Source organism: Stegostoma tigrinum, chromosome 47 (assembly GCF_030684315.1).
Source record: "Stegostoma tigrinum isolate sSteTig4 chromosome 47, sSteTig4.hap1, whole genome shotgun sequence".
Classification (NCBI taxonomy): Eukaryota; Metazoa; Chordata; class Chondrichthyes; order Orectolobiformes; family Stegostomatidae; genus Stegostoma; species Stegostoma tigrinum.
Window position 1 is genome coordinate 1641537 of NC_081400.1, and position 17087 is coordinate 1658623.

Consider the following 17087-nt stretch of genomic DNA (forward strand, 5'->3'; position numbering starts at 1 on the left):
TTTATTTTTAGCAGAGTAATGTGCTTGCTGCTTGGCAATACAGCTTGTTGTTATCTTCTTTGGTCTACAAACTTCAAAGTGAAAAGTTGGAGAAGTGGGGTCGTTACCATACTCAACAACTCAACCTAAAATGCCTTCAGCTTTCTTTTGAAGCTCTGGTTGCCATTGAGAAAGTCAGATGACACAAGCAGCAAGTGAAAGACAAATGTTGTGCTAATTACTTAGCAGCCCTTTGGGTTCACATACTCTTATACCCTGTAACTTTGTTCCTATTTAAGAGCCTGTGTGGTTTGCCGGCTGCTGCCCTCTGTTAACAGTTTTTATACACTTGGCAGCACTCCATATCACTTGCAAAGAGACGTTTGTTTTCTCCAGTGAGGTCAAAGTGGGAACAAGGGAAAGAAGAATAAAACCATATCCAAGATAAGTTTGATTCTTCCTGAAGCAAATTTAGGTTTACATAAAGTGTATCTGAACAGCAAATATTGCACTTGGATGAAAATGCGTATTGTGGAAAGATGAGGGAAATAGACCAAATATTCTCCTCCGTGTACTGATTTGATTGGGAGGGCATTGGAATAGCATGGATAAAAATAATATGCTACAGTATAAAGACGAAATGGAGATTGGTATTGGCTAATAATACTCATAACGAGCAGGCTTGATGCGTCAAATGGCCTCCATTTGCACCATAACACTTGTAATTGTGAACTAAGCCCTCAGTCTTGTATTCTTTTCAGTAACAAAAAGTAATATGAAAACACACTGAGGTAGAGAAAACCTTGCTTTGGACTGTTAATGTTGCCTGTTTTGTTTCCCTTTGTTCTATTTCAGTAAAAGGATTTGAAGTAATTTACTGGAAAGCACTTGGTGACCTTTTTTGAGAAAGATAATGTGTTAACATTTCCGTGTTCCCTTGTTTGTTCTATGAAGGTGTGGCCATTCAGAATCACTGGTCCCTCTTGCTGTTTAGTCCATCAGTTTCCATTCTTCTGTGGTCAGTTTGCTTCCTGACATCAAGCCCTCCCCAGTTGAGACGGTTAGATACTTTAGAGTTTGCCAACCAACATAGCTTTGGTTTAGGTATGACCCTTCTCATCAGGGCTTGTATTTTTCTGATTTTCATTGCTATCCCGATGCTCGCCTTGAAGTGTGCCCACGTGGATTGCTAAAGAATGCAGGATGTGAATTGGCTGTCCTTCGGGCCTGTGTGGAAGATTTAATGGTCCTACTCCCTGAGAAAGCAGGCATCGTTGTCTGTGTGGAGGAAAACAGAAAGGCCTGCGTATACTCAACAGACCGGGACATTGTATGTAGATAGCAACAAAGTTAACTCTTGAAAGTTGGCTTTTCATTAGAACCGGAAAGGTTTGAGATATTAAGAATGTGCAGACGAATGGGGGAGGGGTCAATAAAAGTAGACGTACATCACGGAGTGAAATGTGGGAGTGGTTAATGAACAAAGGGGTTGCAACTATCTGTAGTAAAAATGTATAACACAGTAAAAAGAGATAGCAAGGACTGCAGATGCTTGAGTCAGACAATAATGTGTGGAGCTGGAGGATCACAACAGGCAGGCAGCATCCGAGGAGCAGAAAAGTTGGTTTCAGGTTGGGACCCTTCAGAAATAGGGAGGGGGTAGGGACCTCAAATGAAAAGACCGAGGAGGGGCGGGGTTGGGGAAGATAGGTGGGCTGGTGATAGGTGAGTGCAGGTAGGGAGTGGTGGGGATTGGTGCAAGGGATGGATAGGTGGGAGAGAAGATGAGCAGGTTGTGTCAGGTCAAGGATTTGGGGATGAGAGGGAGGTTTGAACATGGGGATGAGGCAGGGGCTGGGGGGATTTTAAAACTGGTGAATTCTACGTTTATGCCATTGGCTGTAGGCTCCTGAGGTGAAATACGAGGTGTTGCCCCAACAGTTTGCATGTGCTGCCTTTGTGGCATTTAGAGGAGGCCTAGGCAGACATGTCACCAAGGGAGTGGGAGGGGAAGTAAAAATGGCCAGTGACCAAAGGGCGTTTTTTGTTGCATACAGAGCGCAGATGCTCTACAAAATGGTCCCCAACTCTATGCTTGGCCTCACCGATGTAGGGGAGGCCACATTGGGAGCCAACAGATACAGTAGACCAAGTTGGCGGATGTACAAGCGAACCCAAATCTGATATGAAAGGTTTGCTTATGGGTCTTGACTGGAGGTGTAGGAGCACCTCCTGCAGTTGCAGGGTAAGGTGCCCGGTGTGGTGGGGTTAGTGGGGAGTGTGGAGCAGATGAGGGAGTTGTGGAGTCAGTGGTCCCTATGAGAGGCAGATGGGGGTGGGGAGAGGAAGGAAATAGCCCAATGGCCTAAACGTAGAATTCACCAGTTTTAAAATCTCCCCACCCTCAGCCCCATCCCATGTCCAACCCTCCCTCTCATCCCTGCCCCCTTGACCTGACGCAATCTGTCCGTCTTCTGTCCTACCTATCCGCCCCACCCATTCCACTGACCAATCCCCACCATTCCCTACCTGCATTCACCTGTCACCATCCCACGTACCTTCCCCAGCCCCATCCCTCCTCTGTCTGTTTATTTCCCAGCTCCGTTCTCCCTCCCCATTTCTGAAGAAGGATTCCAACCCGAAATGTCAACTTTCCTGCTCCTTTGCTGCCTGGCCCGCTGTGTCCCTCCAGCTCCACACTGTATTAACCCAGTAAAAGTACTTAGGCTACCAGCAAGGGGTGAAGAAACACTGACAAGCCCTTCCAAAGTCTATTCTTACCAACTATTTCAGTGTGCCAGACCTCTTAGCTCCCGCCGCCTCTGAAAATATATAGTCAACTGCATTTGTACAGCCTACTCATCCAACCATTTCTGGCAAAATGCTGGAGACCAACTGATTGTGACTGATGCCATGCAGTGAGCCTAGTCCTGAGGTGATATGAGCTGCTGCTGCAGTAGGGCCTCCCACCCTTTGGCCTTGTTGAGAATGGATGGACTGATGCTGTCTGCAGGATTGCCATGTTCTGATAGAATGCTTCCAGTTTTAGCATTTCACCAATAACGGAAGTCATTTATTTCCTTGTATGTGCTTGGATAGGTTTCTGACCTAATTTCGCAGCAGCCTGGATGACAGGCTTTTTAATACAACCTGAGGTCTTAGATTCTCCTGTATGCCAGGAAATCTGATATTCATTCTACACACAGTAACATTTGACAGAAGGAAGCACTTAACTGGTACAAACTGAATTAAAGATTTTTTTTGGAAGTGCCTTTCAAATGTTAATAGTGAAATATCAGTATGTAAGTTAGAGAGGGCTTCAGTTTCCAGTATTTCCTTGCCTGTGTTTGGCCAGGGAAATAGAGATGTTTTTGGAGTGGTACTTCAATCCTTCTCTACCTCAGCACAGTTTCTTCCTTATTATACCATGTGTAGCAGGTTACGATGTTAAAGTGTTGGAATTGTTGGACCAGAACAAAGATGTTTAGACTAGTAGCATTACCCAGTTTTTCATAGTACTTTGTCAGAGTTGTAGGTTCCCGCTAGGGTCTAGTTAAGATGCTGAAATCTGTGTGCATTAGCCATCACAACCAGATCTGATTCCCATTATCAGCAGGTGCTCACATGCATCAGTAGTGGTCACTGGGTTGCGATGAGAAATAGGAAGATGTTGCAGCTCTTGGACTTTATGCCACCATTTACATTCCTTAATTGTGAACCAGGTAAATGGTGTTGAGTTCCTCATGTCATTCCCTGACTATCTGATTAAGGCAGCGAGTGAAGACCAGGAAAAAACCCCATTCTCAATGACTGAGTTGTGCTGAGTTAGCACAGATAATAGTTCAATGTTACAGTTGTTCATGATGCTCCTGGCTTGAGAAAAATTGGCCATAGCTTTCTTTTCCAATCACTCATTGTCCAGGAAATTAGGGATGCATTTGAGATTCATATTGTGTTTAACTGGGTTTCCTTCAAACTTTCCTCCCATCACCCACTATGGTCAAATACTGGCTATTGCATTCATGAAGGATGATGCCCATTGAACTGTATCCCAGTCAAGATTAAGATCTTTGGGTAAAATTTCATGGTGATAGCAAATGGGACTAAGTTAGATTGGGATGTCTGGTCAGTGCAGACAAGTTGGACCGAAGAGTCTGTTTCGATGCTGTATAACACACTGACTCTGGCAGGAGCAGGCAAAATGCTGAGAATCCTTCTCGTTGACTGATTAGCTGTTGTCAATTCATTTATTGCAAGCCATTGAAACTAAAGCTAAACGGGCTCCTGTGACAGTAGTAGTGTACCTCTGGGACTAGGCACCCCGCGTTCACACCCCATCTGCTCCTGTACACTCTTTGTCTCCCTTGCTAATCAAAAATCCATCTAAGCCAACCTTAAAAATTTCTAGTAACTCTGTTCCCACCTCTCTTTGGGGAAGAGAATTCCATAGAGTAACCGAGATAGTAGGAACTGCCGATGCTGGAGAATCCGAGATAACAGTGTGAAGCTGGATGCACACAGCAGGCCGAGCAGGAAAGTTTGACGTTTCTGAAGAAGGGTCTCGACCTGAAACGTCAAACATTCCTGCATCTCTGATGCTGCTTGGCCTGCTGTGGTCATCCAGCTTCACACCGTGTTATCCATAGAGTAACCATTCTCTTCACTTCTGCCTTAAATGGGAGGTCCTTTGCTTTTTTTAAGGATTGTTCTAGTTCTTGTCTCTCTTATGCAGGGAAATATCCCTTTGACATCTACCCTATCAAGTCCACTTGAAACTGGAGACCTTAGAAATTTGTGAATTACTGTTAGGCTTTATCTGGAGTATGTGGATGACAACCTCAGAAGGGGTATAAAGGAATTCTGTGGATGATGAATGAACTCTGTAACAAGGAGAGGCAGGAGCACTTATGACAAACTATACTTTGACCAGACACAGTGAAAGAGGTGACCTAGTAGAGATTTTTAGATTAGATTAGATTCCCTACAGTGTGGAAACGGGCCCTTCGGCCCAACAAGTCCACACTGCCACTTGAAGCATCCCACTCAGACCCATCCTCCTATAACCCTCACTGCCCTGAACACTACGGGCAATTTAGCATGGCCAGTCCACCTAGCCTGCACATCTTTGGACTGTGGGAGGAAACCGGAGCACCCGGAGGAAACCCACGCAGACACGGGGAGAATGTGCAAACTCCACACAGGCAGTCACCCGAGGCTGGAATCGAACCCGGGTCCCTGGCGCTGTGAGGCTGCAGTGCGAACCACTGAGCCACCATGCCGCCCCAAAATAGATTTAATAAATTTTCATAGAACTCTGAGAGAAGATTTTGGTGTGCTGAGTGGGACAATAACTAAAAGCTATTAATTTGAATTCATTGGCAAGCAATCTAGAGGGTAAGCAAAGTGGGGTGTCTTCCTTGGTGCAGTGTCACATGCTTCACTGAAAGGTAGTGGAAGCTGATTCCATGAATAATTGGATAATTATTTTAGGGGAAAGAATTTTCTGGGTTCTGGACAAAAAAAAGTCATTCAGCACAGGCACCATGGGCCAAATGGCTGCCTCCTGTGCCTCATGTTTCTATGATACTGACACTGCTGCAGTTCAGGGAGAGTGCTACTCAGTCAAGATGCCATAATTCAAATGTTAAGCCATCTATACCTTCAAATGTTTGTACAAGATTTCTTGGCACATCTTGAAGAACCATATTATGCTCCCATTTGCTGATATTTATCTCCTGCATCAGTGCTGCTTGAAAAAAAAATCCAGTCATTTTGCCTAGTACTGTGGGGTACTCCTGTGCCTATATTGACTTCTGCATTTCCCCACATTATAGCTGCACTTAAAAGTAATTAAGTGCTCTGAAGGGCTTTGAAACATCCTGCAGATGTGAAAGTTTCAGTGTCAATGCAGTTTCTTTTGATTTGTATTATATGCAAATTTTATTTCAATTGAGATTGCTCAAGCAAAGCTGGAGCAGAAGTTTAACTTTTTATTTAAGAAACCCTTAGGCCTCGTATATCCGTGTCCAGCATTACTCATGAACCAAGAATGGGTGGCTACCAGAAAGAATAAAATGTCCCAACACTGCATTTTGGAAGTGCTAAAAGGCCAGGGTGTGATAGTGTCTGAATTGGAGACTCTGCATCAGAACAAGGAAGTTTTTTTTAGGAGAAATTAAGCATGTTTTAGTCATCAGTTGGCTCTTGGAAGCTTCTTCACAAAAATGTAGATGGAGTGTTTCATTCAAAGCTTTTAATTTCCTCCTTCTTTGACGTGCCCAGTTACACCAAGATTATTTTTAAGCTTCCCCCTCATGGAGTTCTAATCATCGTAGTCTAATGTATAATCTTGAATAGATAAGCCGATGAAACAGCTATTTATTGTAAACCACCTATATAGTTGGTGCAGCGGAGTCATTCAGAAATAGTTAATACAAACTTACCTTCCTGTGCCTACATAACTGGCTTTCGGTGCTTTTCCCCAAATTGGACTCCCAAGTGGGAAAATCACAACTGATCAGGCAGCCAATCAAAGACTCTGAAAGAAAACTAGCCAAGGTGACAACGTAGCCACAGTTGAGAACTTAAGAGGAAACTTAGGTCGTGTCTGTCTTGATTCAATGTGTGTTTGCCACTATACAGTCTTTGTTCCAGTGGGAGTCATGATTCAGAAAAATTGCATTTGGTGGGAGACTTCAATAGAAGGTTGTTACGCTTGAGACAGTGCAGAGGATATTGCCAGAACTGAAGGGTTTGAGTTAGAGGGAGAGGCTGAACAAGTTGAACTTTTTTCCCTAGAACATCAGTGGCTAAGGGATGACCTTTATAGAGTTTTATAAAATCGTGATTAGCCACGGCCATCTTCCCAGAGCAGGGGAGTCCAAAACTCGAGGGTATTGGTTTTTGGTGAGAGGGGAGGATATTTAAAAGGACTTGAGGGATACCTTTTTCACTCAGGGTGGTATGTGTATGGAATGAGCTTACAGAGGAAGTGTTGGAGGCTGGCACAGCTGCAACATTGAAAAGGCATCTGGATGGGTATATGAATAGGAAGGGTTTAGAGGGATATGAGCCAAATGCCGGCAAATGGAACTAAGACAGTTTGGGATATCTGGTCGGCACAGACGTTCATTTTAGGAATTTATCCTCTTGTCTCTGGCCAGTCTCTTCAAACATCTCTTATTGCCTCTCTGCTCAACAACGTGGGATGAAGTAACAATTGTACATATGACAGTTCCTCTTCCATTGTCACTTCCGTATTTTATTTCATTTACTTTCTCCCTGTTGCAATCACTCTTATTACTTTAACTAAGTAATTTCCGACTAAATCTTGCAGCTGTTGGTGTCATTCATTTGCCAGTGTGCTTGCCTTGCTACTAAATTCGACCTTAGCACAAGGTAAATTCAGTACATGGATAAGGAAAAACTTTACTCTGAAGTTGAGAAATGTAAGAAATATTTAGCTGAAACATTTAGCATTGTGCTAGTTTTGATATAGATGAAGGTGAGTAATTTAGTGAGGAATAGTTGGGTGAACTGGACTCCAGGAGCTGGAATTTGGAAGGAGAGAACGTAAGAACTAGGAGCAGGAGTAGGCCGTCCAGCCCTCCGAGCCTGTTCTGCTGTTCAGTAAGATCATGGCTGATCTTCTCGTGGACTCAGTTTTGTACTAGAGGATGAACTTGACTAGGAGAATTATTCTGTTGGAAGGTGTCTGAGGAATCAGCTGGCATGGAGAGAGGGTCTCGGAGGGGGCATGAAAGGTGATTTCACTGAATAGCATTATATGAAAATGTGCTTCCAGCTGGAGGGCTGTGTAAATTAAAGGCACACGATAGCTATTGTAAATTTTATAATTGCATTTCCTGTGCATTCTGTGATCCATATTTGAGTTGATGTAAACAGATTTTCATCATATTCCTCCATATAACAGGCCCTTTGTTTCTACTCAAGGCTCGTGATGGAATAGATTTGAGCGGGATGCTGCGATAGTAAAAACTTAAGTTTGGAATGGAGTTGAGGCACTACATATTCTGAGCTTGTATATTGAACAAGATGACAGAAATCTGTTACCCGAACTGTGTATATGTTGTCCGCCCTCTGATATACATTGCTTTGTTGAACTGCTCTTTGTAAGCCAGGCATTTCTTGGCAAATGTTCTGCAGATTTACTAAGTCTGAGCCAAACAAGACAGTTCACGTTTGTGCTTTTGCTTTGAAAGGAGGAAATAATGAGGTGAGGTGAGGTGCTTTGAAAAGGTCTGTGCACACTGAGTTTGGCTGGAGTTCTGTTGGATCTGTTTGAAAGAAATTTGTTTACTTCTCGTTTACTCAAGCTTCTCACTTGACAAACAAAAGATAAATCAAACCAAAAGAGTAGTTCAAAAATAAAAATCCTAACTTCTTAAACTGTTCCAGGTTGTGTTTCGTGGGCAGGTCTTTGTCAAGTATGGTCTAACTATGTTAAAAACTAGCAGATATTGACACAGTAGCCTCAAAGGAAGGGGTTGTGTTTTTAAAGTACTTTATCATGTACACTGACATCTCTAAGTGTTCTGTAACCAATGGATTGCTGTTGAAGTATGGTTGCTGTAGTTACGTAGGAAATCCCAGTGAGTTGACGCACAACAACGTTCTAGAAACACATGAAACGAATGGTGAGTTTGGGATGTTTGCCAGGACACCAGGGAGCTCTCTGATCGTCTTAAAATGGTGCCATGGAACTGCTCATAGCCATCTGAACAGGCAGACGGAGTCTCATTTTAATGTCTCAACTGCTCAAAGGCACGTCCAGCAATGATGCAGCCTCTCAGCACTGCACTGGAGTGTCAATCTGGGTTATGTTAAAGCGATATTAGCAAGATAGAGGCACCTATATGCCCACAGTACTGCAGAAATCCATACTAATATAAGTGCTAATAAATAAGCAGACTTCAGTTGAGGTACTTTGAATCTGTGGTTGGTGGATGCCACACGGCAGAATGAATTAGATGCACCAGTGATTCGGTGGTACAATATATTACAAAACAGTGGCTAGTAGTTTCTCGGGGGCAGAGGGTGTAAGGTGGAAAATCTTGGGAATTCACCTATATACCATGAAACTGTTTGTGGTTGGTTACAAAATAGGTAACGTTCTTTGCTGGGAGAATGCTATTAGCTGCAAGGCATGTCAAGGAATTGAGATTGACAGAACTCGTGGTGATTTTTCTCCTTGTGTAACTGAAGTGAGTTGTTTGGCTGCTGAAGCACTATCCAGAGGAGGTGATGGGAGGGCCGATACTCTGTCCATTCAGTACAATCGGACTCCATTCTTCATCACCAGCTATGTTTTTGGAATTGAGTTCAGCTCTGCAAGTGTTGACTTTGGGGGTTGTGTATAAGGAAGATAATGTCAGAAAGTATAAAATGGATGAAGGTGTCTTAATGTCAACACTACGTGAATTTTCCATAGTTGTACTCCCAGCCAACAAAGTTAAATGTTTTAACAATGAAGTGATCCACAGAGTGGCTGCAAGAGCCCCTGGTGATTCAGTGTACAGCATATAAAAAGTTGATGGAATTCAGCTCTTAGCTGTTTAAAACTTGGAGAGCAAGAGCATGCATGCAAGAACAATCCAGCAAACGCTTCTGTAGTAGTAGCTGGTTCCTCTGTTTTACATGTAGTTTCACAACACTGTTGCTCAGGGCCTTAAAAATGGCACTTGCATATCTTCACCAGATCATGAACGGTCTTCTGATCAACTAGATCAAGCAGATGAAACCTCTCGTCGAACATCTCATCCAAAGCATGACACTCCTGACAATGTAGCATTCCCTCAGCACTAGACAAAACAGAGACTTTAAATTCAATACTCAGTTTGACCTTATAGAGCCAAGGAGTGGCACGCTGGGTTGGAGTCTCTGATTTCTTGCATTCCCAAATCTTAATTTAAAAGTTAACATGTTTTACCCTAAAACATTCCCAGTTTGTAGGAGCTATTGGATGCACCCAAGGGAGGCTTGGGGTTGTAGAGTCATAAGGAAATTCCCCTCTCTGGGATGTAGCTTCCAGTTAGTGGGTGATATGTTGTAACCTATTTCCCTGCTTAGAAGAATGTGTCAGACCTTAGATAAATTGCCGCCACTAAGCCTTCAGGACAAAGATAGAAAATCCTGGGTCACAAATTATCTGGAAATGCTATGGGACAGAATCCAGCATGAAGGAGGAACTGAAGGAAATCCTTACTTGTCAGAAAATGGTTTTGGGGAAATTGATGGAATTAAAACCCAAGTCCCCAGAGTACATAAGGAAGTGACCCTGGAAATAGTGCATGGATTGGTGATGGATTCATTTTCCAGCATTCTGAAGATGTTTGAAGAGTTCCAGTGTACTGGAGGGTAGCTAATGTAACTCCACTTTCCTTTAAAAGAAGAAGGGAGGAAATAGGGAATTTTAGGCTTGTTAGCTTGACATTGGTGGGGAAAATGCTGGAGTTAATCATTTTAAGGATATAATAACTGAGAATTTGGAAAGCAGTGACAAAATCGGTCCTAGTCAGCGTGGATTCACTAAAGGGAAATCATTCTTGGCAAATCTTCTGGAAATGTTTGAGGATGTGACCAAAAGAGTAGACAAGGATGAATCAGTCGATGTGTATCTGGACTTTGGAAAGACTTTTGACAAGTTTCCACACAAGAAATTAGTAAGGAAAATTAAAGCTCATGGTATCAGAAGTAATGTATTGACGCAGATAGAGAACTGGTTGGCAGACAGAAAGCAGTGATTTGGGAAAAAATGGCCCTTTTTGGAGTGACAGGCTGTGACAAGTGGGGTGCTGCAGGGTTCAGTGCTAGGATCCCAGCTGTTACAGTATATGTTAACGGTTTGGATGAAGGATTTGAATGCAATCTCTCCAAATTTCCAGGTGACATTAAGCTGAGTGGTAGCATGTGCTGTGAGGCGGATGCCAAGGCTTGAGGGTGGTTCAATGGTTAGCACGGCTGCTTGTCAGCCCCAGGGACCCAGATTCAGTTCTGGCCTTGAATGACTGTCTATGTGGAGTTTGCACACCTCCCTTGTCTATGTGGCTTCCCTCCCACAGTCCAAAGATGCACAGGTCAGCTAAGGTGGATTTGCCATGATATGGTATCCAGGGATGTGCAGGGCAGTCAGGTTAGCCAGGGTTACAGGGATAGGGTAGGGAGGGGTGGGTCTGGGTGGCATGCTCTTCAAAGGGTTGGTGTGAAACTGATGGATCAAAACGCCTGCCCCCTCACTGTACGGGTTTTATGGTTGTATGAGGCTGCAAGGTGACTTGAAAGGACTGACTGACTGAATGGGAAAATACTTGGCAAATGCAGCTTAAAGTGGATAAATGTATAGTTATTCATTTTGGTGGCAAAAACAGGAAGGCAGATTATCATCTGAATGGTGGCAGTTGAGAAAGTGAGGTGCAATGAGACCTGGGTGTGATGGTAGAACAGTCACTGAAGTTGGCCCTCAGGAGCAGCAGGCAGTGAGGAAAACTAATGGCAAGAGGATTTAAGTATTGGAGTAAGGATGTCTTGCTGCAGTTATACGGGGCCCTGGTGAGGCCACACTTTGTGTATTGTGTGTAGTTTCGGTCTCCTAATCGGAGGAGAGACATTGCTGCTTTTAAGGGAGTCGAGCAAAGGTTCACCAGACTGATTCCTGGGGTGGCAGGGCTGACGTGAAGAAATAGCGGATCGACTGGGATTGTATTTGCTGAAATTTAGAAGAATGAGGGGCGATCTTGTAGAAACGTACAAAATCCTGATGGAACTGGACAGGCTAGGTGTGGAAAGAATGCTCCTGATGTTGGGGAAGGCCAGAATTAAGGGATCCAGCCTAAGAATAAGGGGTAAGCCATTCAGGACTGAGATGAGGAAGAATTTCTTCATTCAGGAGAGTTGTGAACCTGTGGAATTCTCTCCCACAAGAAGCTGTTGGGGCCAGTTTGTTAGATATATTCACCAGGGAGCTGGACATGACCGTTTTGACTTAAGGGCGCAAGAAGTATGGGAAGAGAGTGGGAATGAGATACTGAGACTGAATGATCATATGGAATGGTGATGCAGGCTCAAAGGGCCGAATGGCCTACTCCTGTAACTATTTTCTATGACACCACCAGAACACAACAAGATTCAGTAAGGAATCTTCAAGGGACTGAAGCATTGTGAAAGTTGCAGCCAAAAATATCGCCTGGGCTAAGGCTGGGACTTTGAGCTGGACACCTCGGGCGTTACTTCCCCGTTCCAGGGTAGGACAGCATTGATTACCCGGTGTGACCCCTTCCACCACTTTGCTGAATTTGGACAGGAAGGCAGTGTTTTGCATTCCTTGGGAGGGAGCACGGGAAACAAAATTAGAGGCGTTAAGGCAGCAATAAGACTGTGCCCTGTTTTTATATTGTTTGCTATTCCACCACCCAAATTTCTGCATGATTTGAATTGGGGACCCATGTTCCAACCCATCCCTTTGGTGCTTGAGGCTCTATCATCCTGGATACAGTAACAAACCAGCTTGTCATTGAATTAACCTCCATCCCACCACCAGTGCTCCTACTGAGACTCATGTTCTAACCACACAGGAAATTGTTCTGAAGGAGAGTCATTTGCCTCTGTTTGTCCACAAATGTTCCAGACGTGCTGATTTTCTCCAGCACTTTGTTTTTCCTTAGCAGGGGGGACAGGTTGTGACTCAGGAAAGCTGCAGCATGATTTTAGTCCATTTGTCTGTTTTGAGTTTTAAACGTGATGTGCCGGGCATTCATATGGAAGAATTATCTGTGCTTCAGGTGAAGCAAACTAATGAGAGGCTCCTACAGAACATCACTGCAAGGCATTTGTGGTGAATGACCAGTTTCTATGCTGTCCGTTCTCATGTGAAAATGTATATATAGTTATGCATGTGGTAACAGCAGTCATGGTTGAACAGTGTTAGATGTTTTTGCTGGCTGTTTTGTTTCTTCCTGTGTCTGTCCTAATGTCCATGTCTTTGCTTCGCAGGCAAGTATTTGAGGCAGAAGCGGATAGATTTTCAATTACCATATGATATCCTGTGGCAATGGAAACACAATCAGGTATGTAAACTGTAATTGGTGTGTCATGTAATTTCACTAAGGCAGAACCAACAACTTGCATTCTATAGTACATTGAAAATGGTGAAACATCCCCAAGGTACTCAAGATCATCAAAAAATATTTGGATCAGAGTCACACAAAAAAAAATTAGAGACAGGTGACCAAAAACTTGGTTAAAGACGTCATCTCAAAGAGGTGAGAAATAGAGCGGTTTAGAGGGAGAATTCCACTGCTTAGAGCCAAGAGAGCTGATGGCACAGTCAGTCATGGAGGAGTGAGGGAAATCAGGAGTTGAGCCCAAAATTGAAGGAGTACAGATCACCAAGGATTTATCATCCTAGAGTAGAAAAGGATGAGATCAAGAAGGGTGTTAATTGTAAAATTAAAGGCAGTTCTGAACACTGTAGCAGTAGTCAGTGATGTTCAGCCTCAGTGAAACCCATTTGACTTGTGCAGCTCTGTTTTCCAGCCAAGAGCTTTCAGCAATCAGCATTCCTATTATACACCACTTTGGCCCAGCCTGACTAACTGGCTGCGTTCTGGTTCACTGCCTTCAAAGGGTACACCGTTCCATTTCACGTACATGTAGCCAGTCACCTTTCTTAGACTCAGTAACAAGAAATGCTCTGGGGTAACGAACTGCACAGCCACTCATCTCTTCTGTCGTCTTCCCAAAGAGACGCATCCCCACCTCCCAACGTCACTCCCAACCATAGCTATCTTATACACTTTGTTTCTCTTGGATTGTGGAAATAAGGACAAGTACCAGCAATTTTATAGACAGAAAGAAGTTTGAGGTTTCAGTCACCATTAGCAAGGTCTTGATGGTTGAAGAATTGATTCAAGTTGGTGCAAAAATACTGCAGTGTTCATACTGAAATTGAGAGCATTGATACCAATGTACTGACAGTAGCTGACCATAGTTCATTAATTCATAGCTCCCAACCCAAGAGCAGACCTGTCCCCACCAGTACTGTCCCCCAGTATTTATAGTGGCAGACCTGTCCTCACCAGCACTGTACCCTGGTGTTATACACTGACAGACACATCCCCACCAGTATTGTGTATCTCACTGATATACACTGACAGACATGCCCCCACCAATCCTGTACTCATTAGTACAGTGACAGACAGATGTCCCCACCAGTACTGTACTCCAGTGTTACACACTATCAGACCTAACTCAGTGTTGCAAATCTCATTCCTTACTCCAGACGCAGTCCACGTTTCAAAGAACAGAATCTATAATGCTCTGTCAGTTTATTTCTGTTTCAGTTTGTACTAAATAAGAATTTGACCTACACAATTACACCTTCTAAAATTGCAGTTTGATGCTGTAATGGGTGCTAAAGGAGCCATGTGATACACCGGTTGAGATCAGAATAAAGGCTTGGATTTTTCTTAAATCCTGCAGCTGCTAAGATATCAGTAACCCTAATATATCACATGCTGCTCCATTCACCAAAGGCAAGTAATTTATGTCGTGTTTGGCTTTCTGCTATAGCTGATATTTTTTTTAAAGAGAACAACTGGGTCAGTACAAGGTTATTTTTCACTTGAACAGTTCATTCATTTTGAAAGAGTTTTTTTTTGCCTGTGACAAATGTTGAACAAAGAATGAAAAATAATCTGATTGAAGAAACATGGACCAAAATTCCATTTTAAAAACGGAGATTGTCCCAGTAGATTGAAAGTGGAGGAGGGAAAGGTTCTGGCAGGAAGGTGGGTGTTTATCCTAATCATAGCCCACCAGAAACTTGGCTCCAGCTCCATGATACAAAGTCCCCAGGAATTAGGCATAGATTGGTTTGAAGATAAAATGTAATTAAATCACTCATGAGTTAATTGAGGGTACTTCTGGAAGTCAGACAAGGAAAATGTCCAAAATCACAGATGACTAAATCCTTTCAGTAGCAACTGATCCTTTCATAAGTTCCTCATTGGACTTGGTAAGACCATGAAGAGTAGTTCACTTCTCTGCTTGAGCACCCTCGCTGGAGGGAGACCACAAAATAGCACACTTCAGTAGCTGAAGTGACTGGCCTGATGGCCCCTTGCAATTCTGGTCTTGATAAAATGGGGGATCTGTATCCAGAGCAATCCCTGTATAGAAGAGAAAAGAGGGTGGTGGTCTGTAATTAAAAGGAACTGATGTGTACTCATTCAGACGAGATAAGCAAATTGTTTATATCACATCTAATCATTCTCTGAGGGCACCCAAAAACACATCAATTGATTAGTAACTAAAATGGAATCTGTTGTTAGGCAGTCAAAAATGACAACTGTTTGGGCATACTACAAGACACTTTTGTAACTGATGAGGATGGTCAGTTGATATGTTTTGGCATGTTTGGTAGGGTTGAGCGCAGGCAGCTGGGATATCACATTGAACTGGCAGGCATGACCTTATTTCAGACAGCAAACAGCTCCACTGTTATCACATAGGCTTTAAACCCCATCTGAAATGATGAGAAATACATGAAGGCAACTGAACTAATTGCAGCTCAAGTTACCCTACCTTTGCCACTTAACGGTTTTCAAGCTATTTTTTCCCCTTTGTGTCAGTGTAGTGATAACTGCACAGTATCTCTCCGGTGTTAACATTTAAACAGTTTAGATACAGAATAAAGCACCCCCTAAGAGGTCTCCATCAAATACTCCTGGGGGAAGTGGATCTTCTTCTGTATTGTCCCCATTAAACATTCCTAGGACAGGGACAGCACAAGGTCATATTTAGAGTAAAGGTCCCTCTACACCGTCGACACTAGCCCTCCCAGAACATTGATTCACTGATTTTTTGTTTTTGTGACCAGGTATTTTGTTCTGTTACCAGGATCAACATCCTAGAATCAATGTTGTGCAATGGGAGTTCCACAACACACTCCCTTTTGCTGTCGACATCAGCTGACCGACCCATAATTTAACCCAAATGTCAGGTTTTTTTGTTTGGAAAAGTATTATGCTGAGTTGGTTCCAAGTTTACTCTTCTCACACAAAACTTTGTTGACTAGCTGAGAGGGAAAAGCTTTCATCCAACAGGTCTGCATTTGCATTCACAGGCTACATTTTACATTCAGGAGCAGAATGGAACTGTCTGTACCAGGAAGGTCAGTCCCATTTGCAGAGTTGTCTGGCAGACTTGGCTCCAAGTAGCAGCTGTTAACAACCACACAGAACAGTCACTCTGCCTGCTGTCCCTGAGTAGCTATCCCAGCATTAATACATAGCCGCCAAGTCCAGTACTGACTACAAGTTCAACCTTTGGGCCCAAGCTGACTTCTGTCCCTTCTACGAGTTTATTTTAGGAAACAATGAAGAATTTTAACACCTCAGTAGACTGCACAGATTTTGTTTTTAAATTCATTCATGGGATGAGGGCATCATTGGCTAGGCAGTATTTATTGTCCATCCCTAATTGCCTAGAGAGCAGTTTAAAGTCAACAACATTGCTGAGAGTCTGGGGTCACGTGTGCTAGGCCAGTAAAGGATGGCAGTTTCCTTCCCTAAAGGACGTTAGTGAACCAAATGGGTTTTTCCAACAATTGACAATGGATTCATGGTCGTCATTAGACTCCTCTTATTTCCAGATATTTAATGAGTTCAAATTCCACCATCTGTCATGGCGGGATTTGAACTCGGGTCCCCAGAATGTTCTTAGGGTCTCTGGATTAACAGTCTAGCGCTAATACCATAGGCCATCACCTCCCTTAAACTCTCCCCTGATTTATATTAAGTAACTTGTGATAATACAGGACTGCAAGAAGTTGTGTTTTGTGGTATCTGCTTCATAATTTCTGTTACATGTCTTCAACCCCTAATGGATGGCTCATATGAACATATAAATCAGGAGCGTGAGTAGGCCATTCAGTCCTTTTAAGCCTGTACTGCCAGCCACTACGTTAACAGCTGCTCTGATTGTAACGTTAAATCCACATTCCCACCTATCGCCGATGGGATTTCAACCTCTTACTTAGCATGAATCAATCTACCTCTACCTTTTGCCTCCACTCAGTTTTAAGTGGATGA

At 43.3% G+C, this 17087-nt stretch overlaps 1 protein-coding gene across 3 annotated transcripts in view; it reads left to right on the top strand.

Moving 5' to 3' along the window:
* Nucleotides 1-17087, top strand: part of ash1l (ash1 (absent, small, or homeotic)-like (Drosophila)) — a 183036-nt gene that overhangs the window by 108831 nt on the left and 57118 nt on the right. For all 3 annotated transcript variants that reach the window (XM_059643085.1, XM_059643086.1, XM_059643087.1), the window contains exon 7: nucleotides 12988-13061. In XM_059643085.1, the coding sequence (XP_059499068.1) occupies nucleotides 12988-13061 (74 nt within the window). The remainder of the gene's footprint in view (nucleotides 1-12987; nucleotides 13062-17087) is intronic.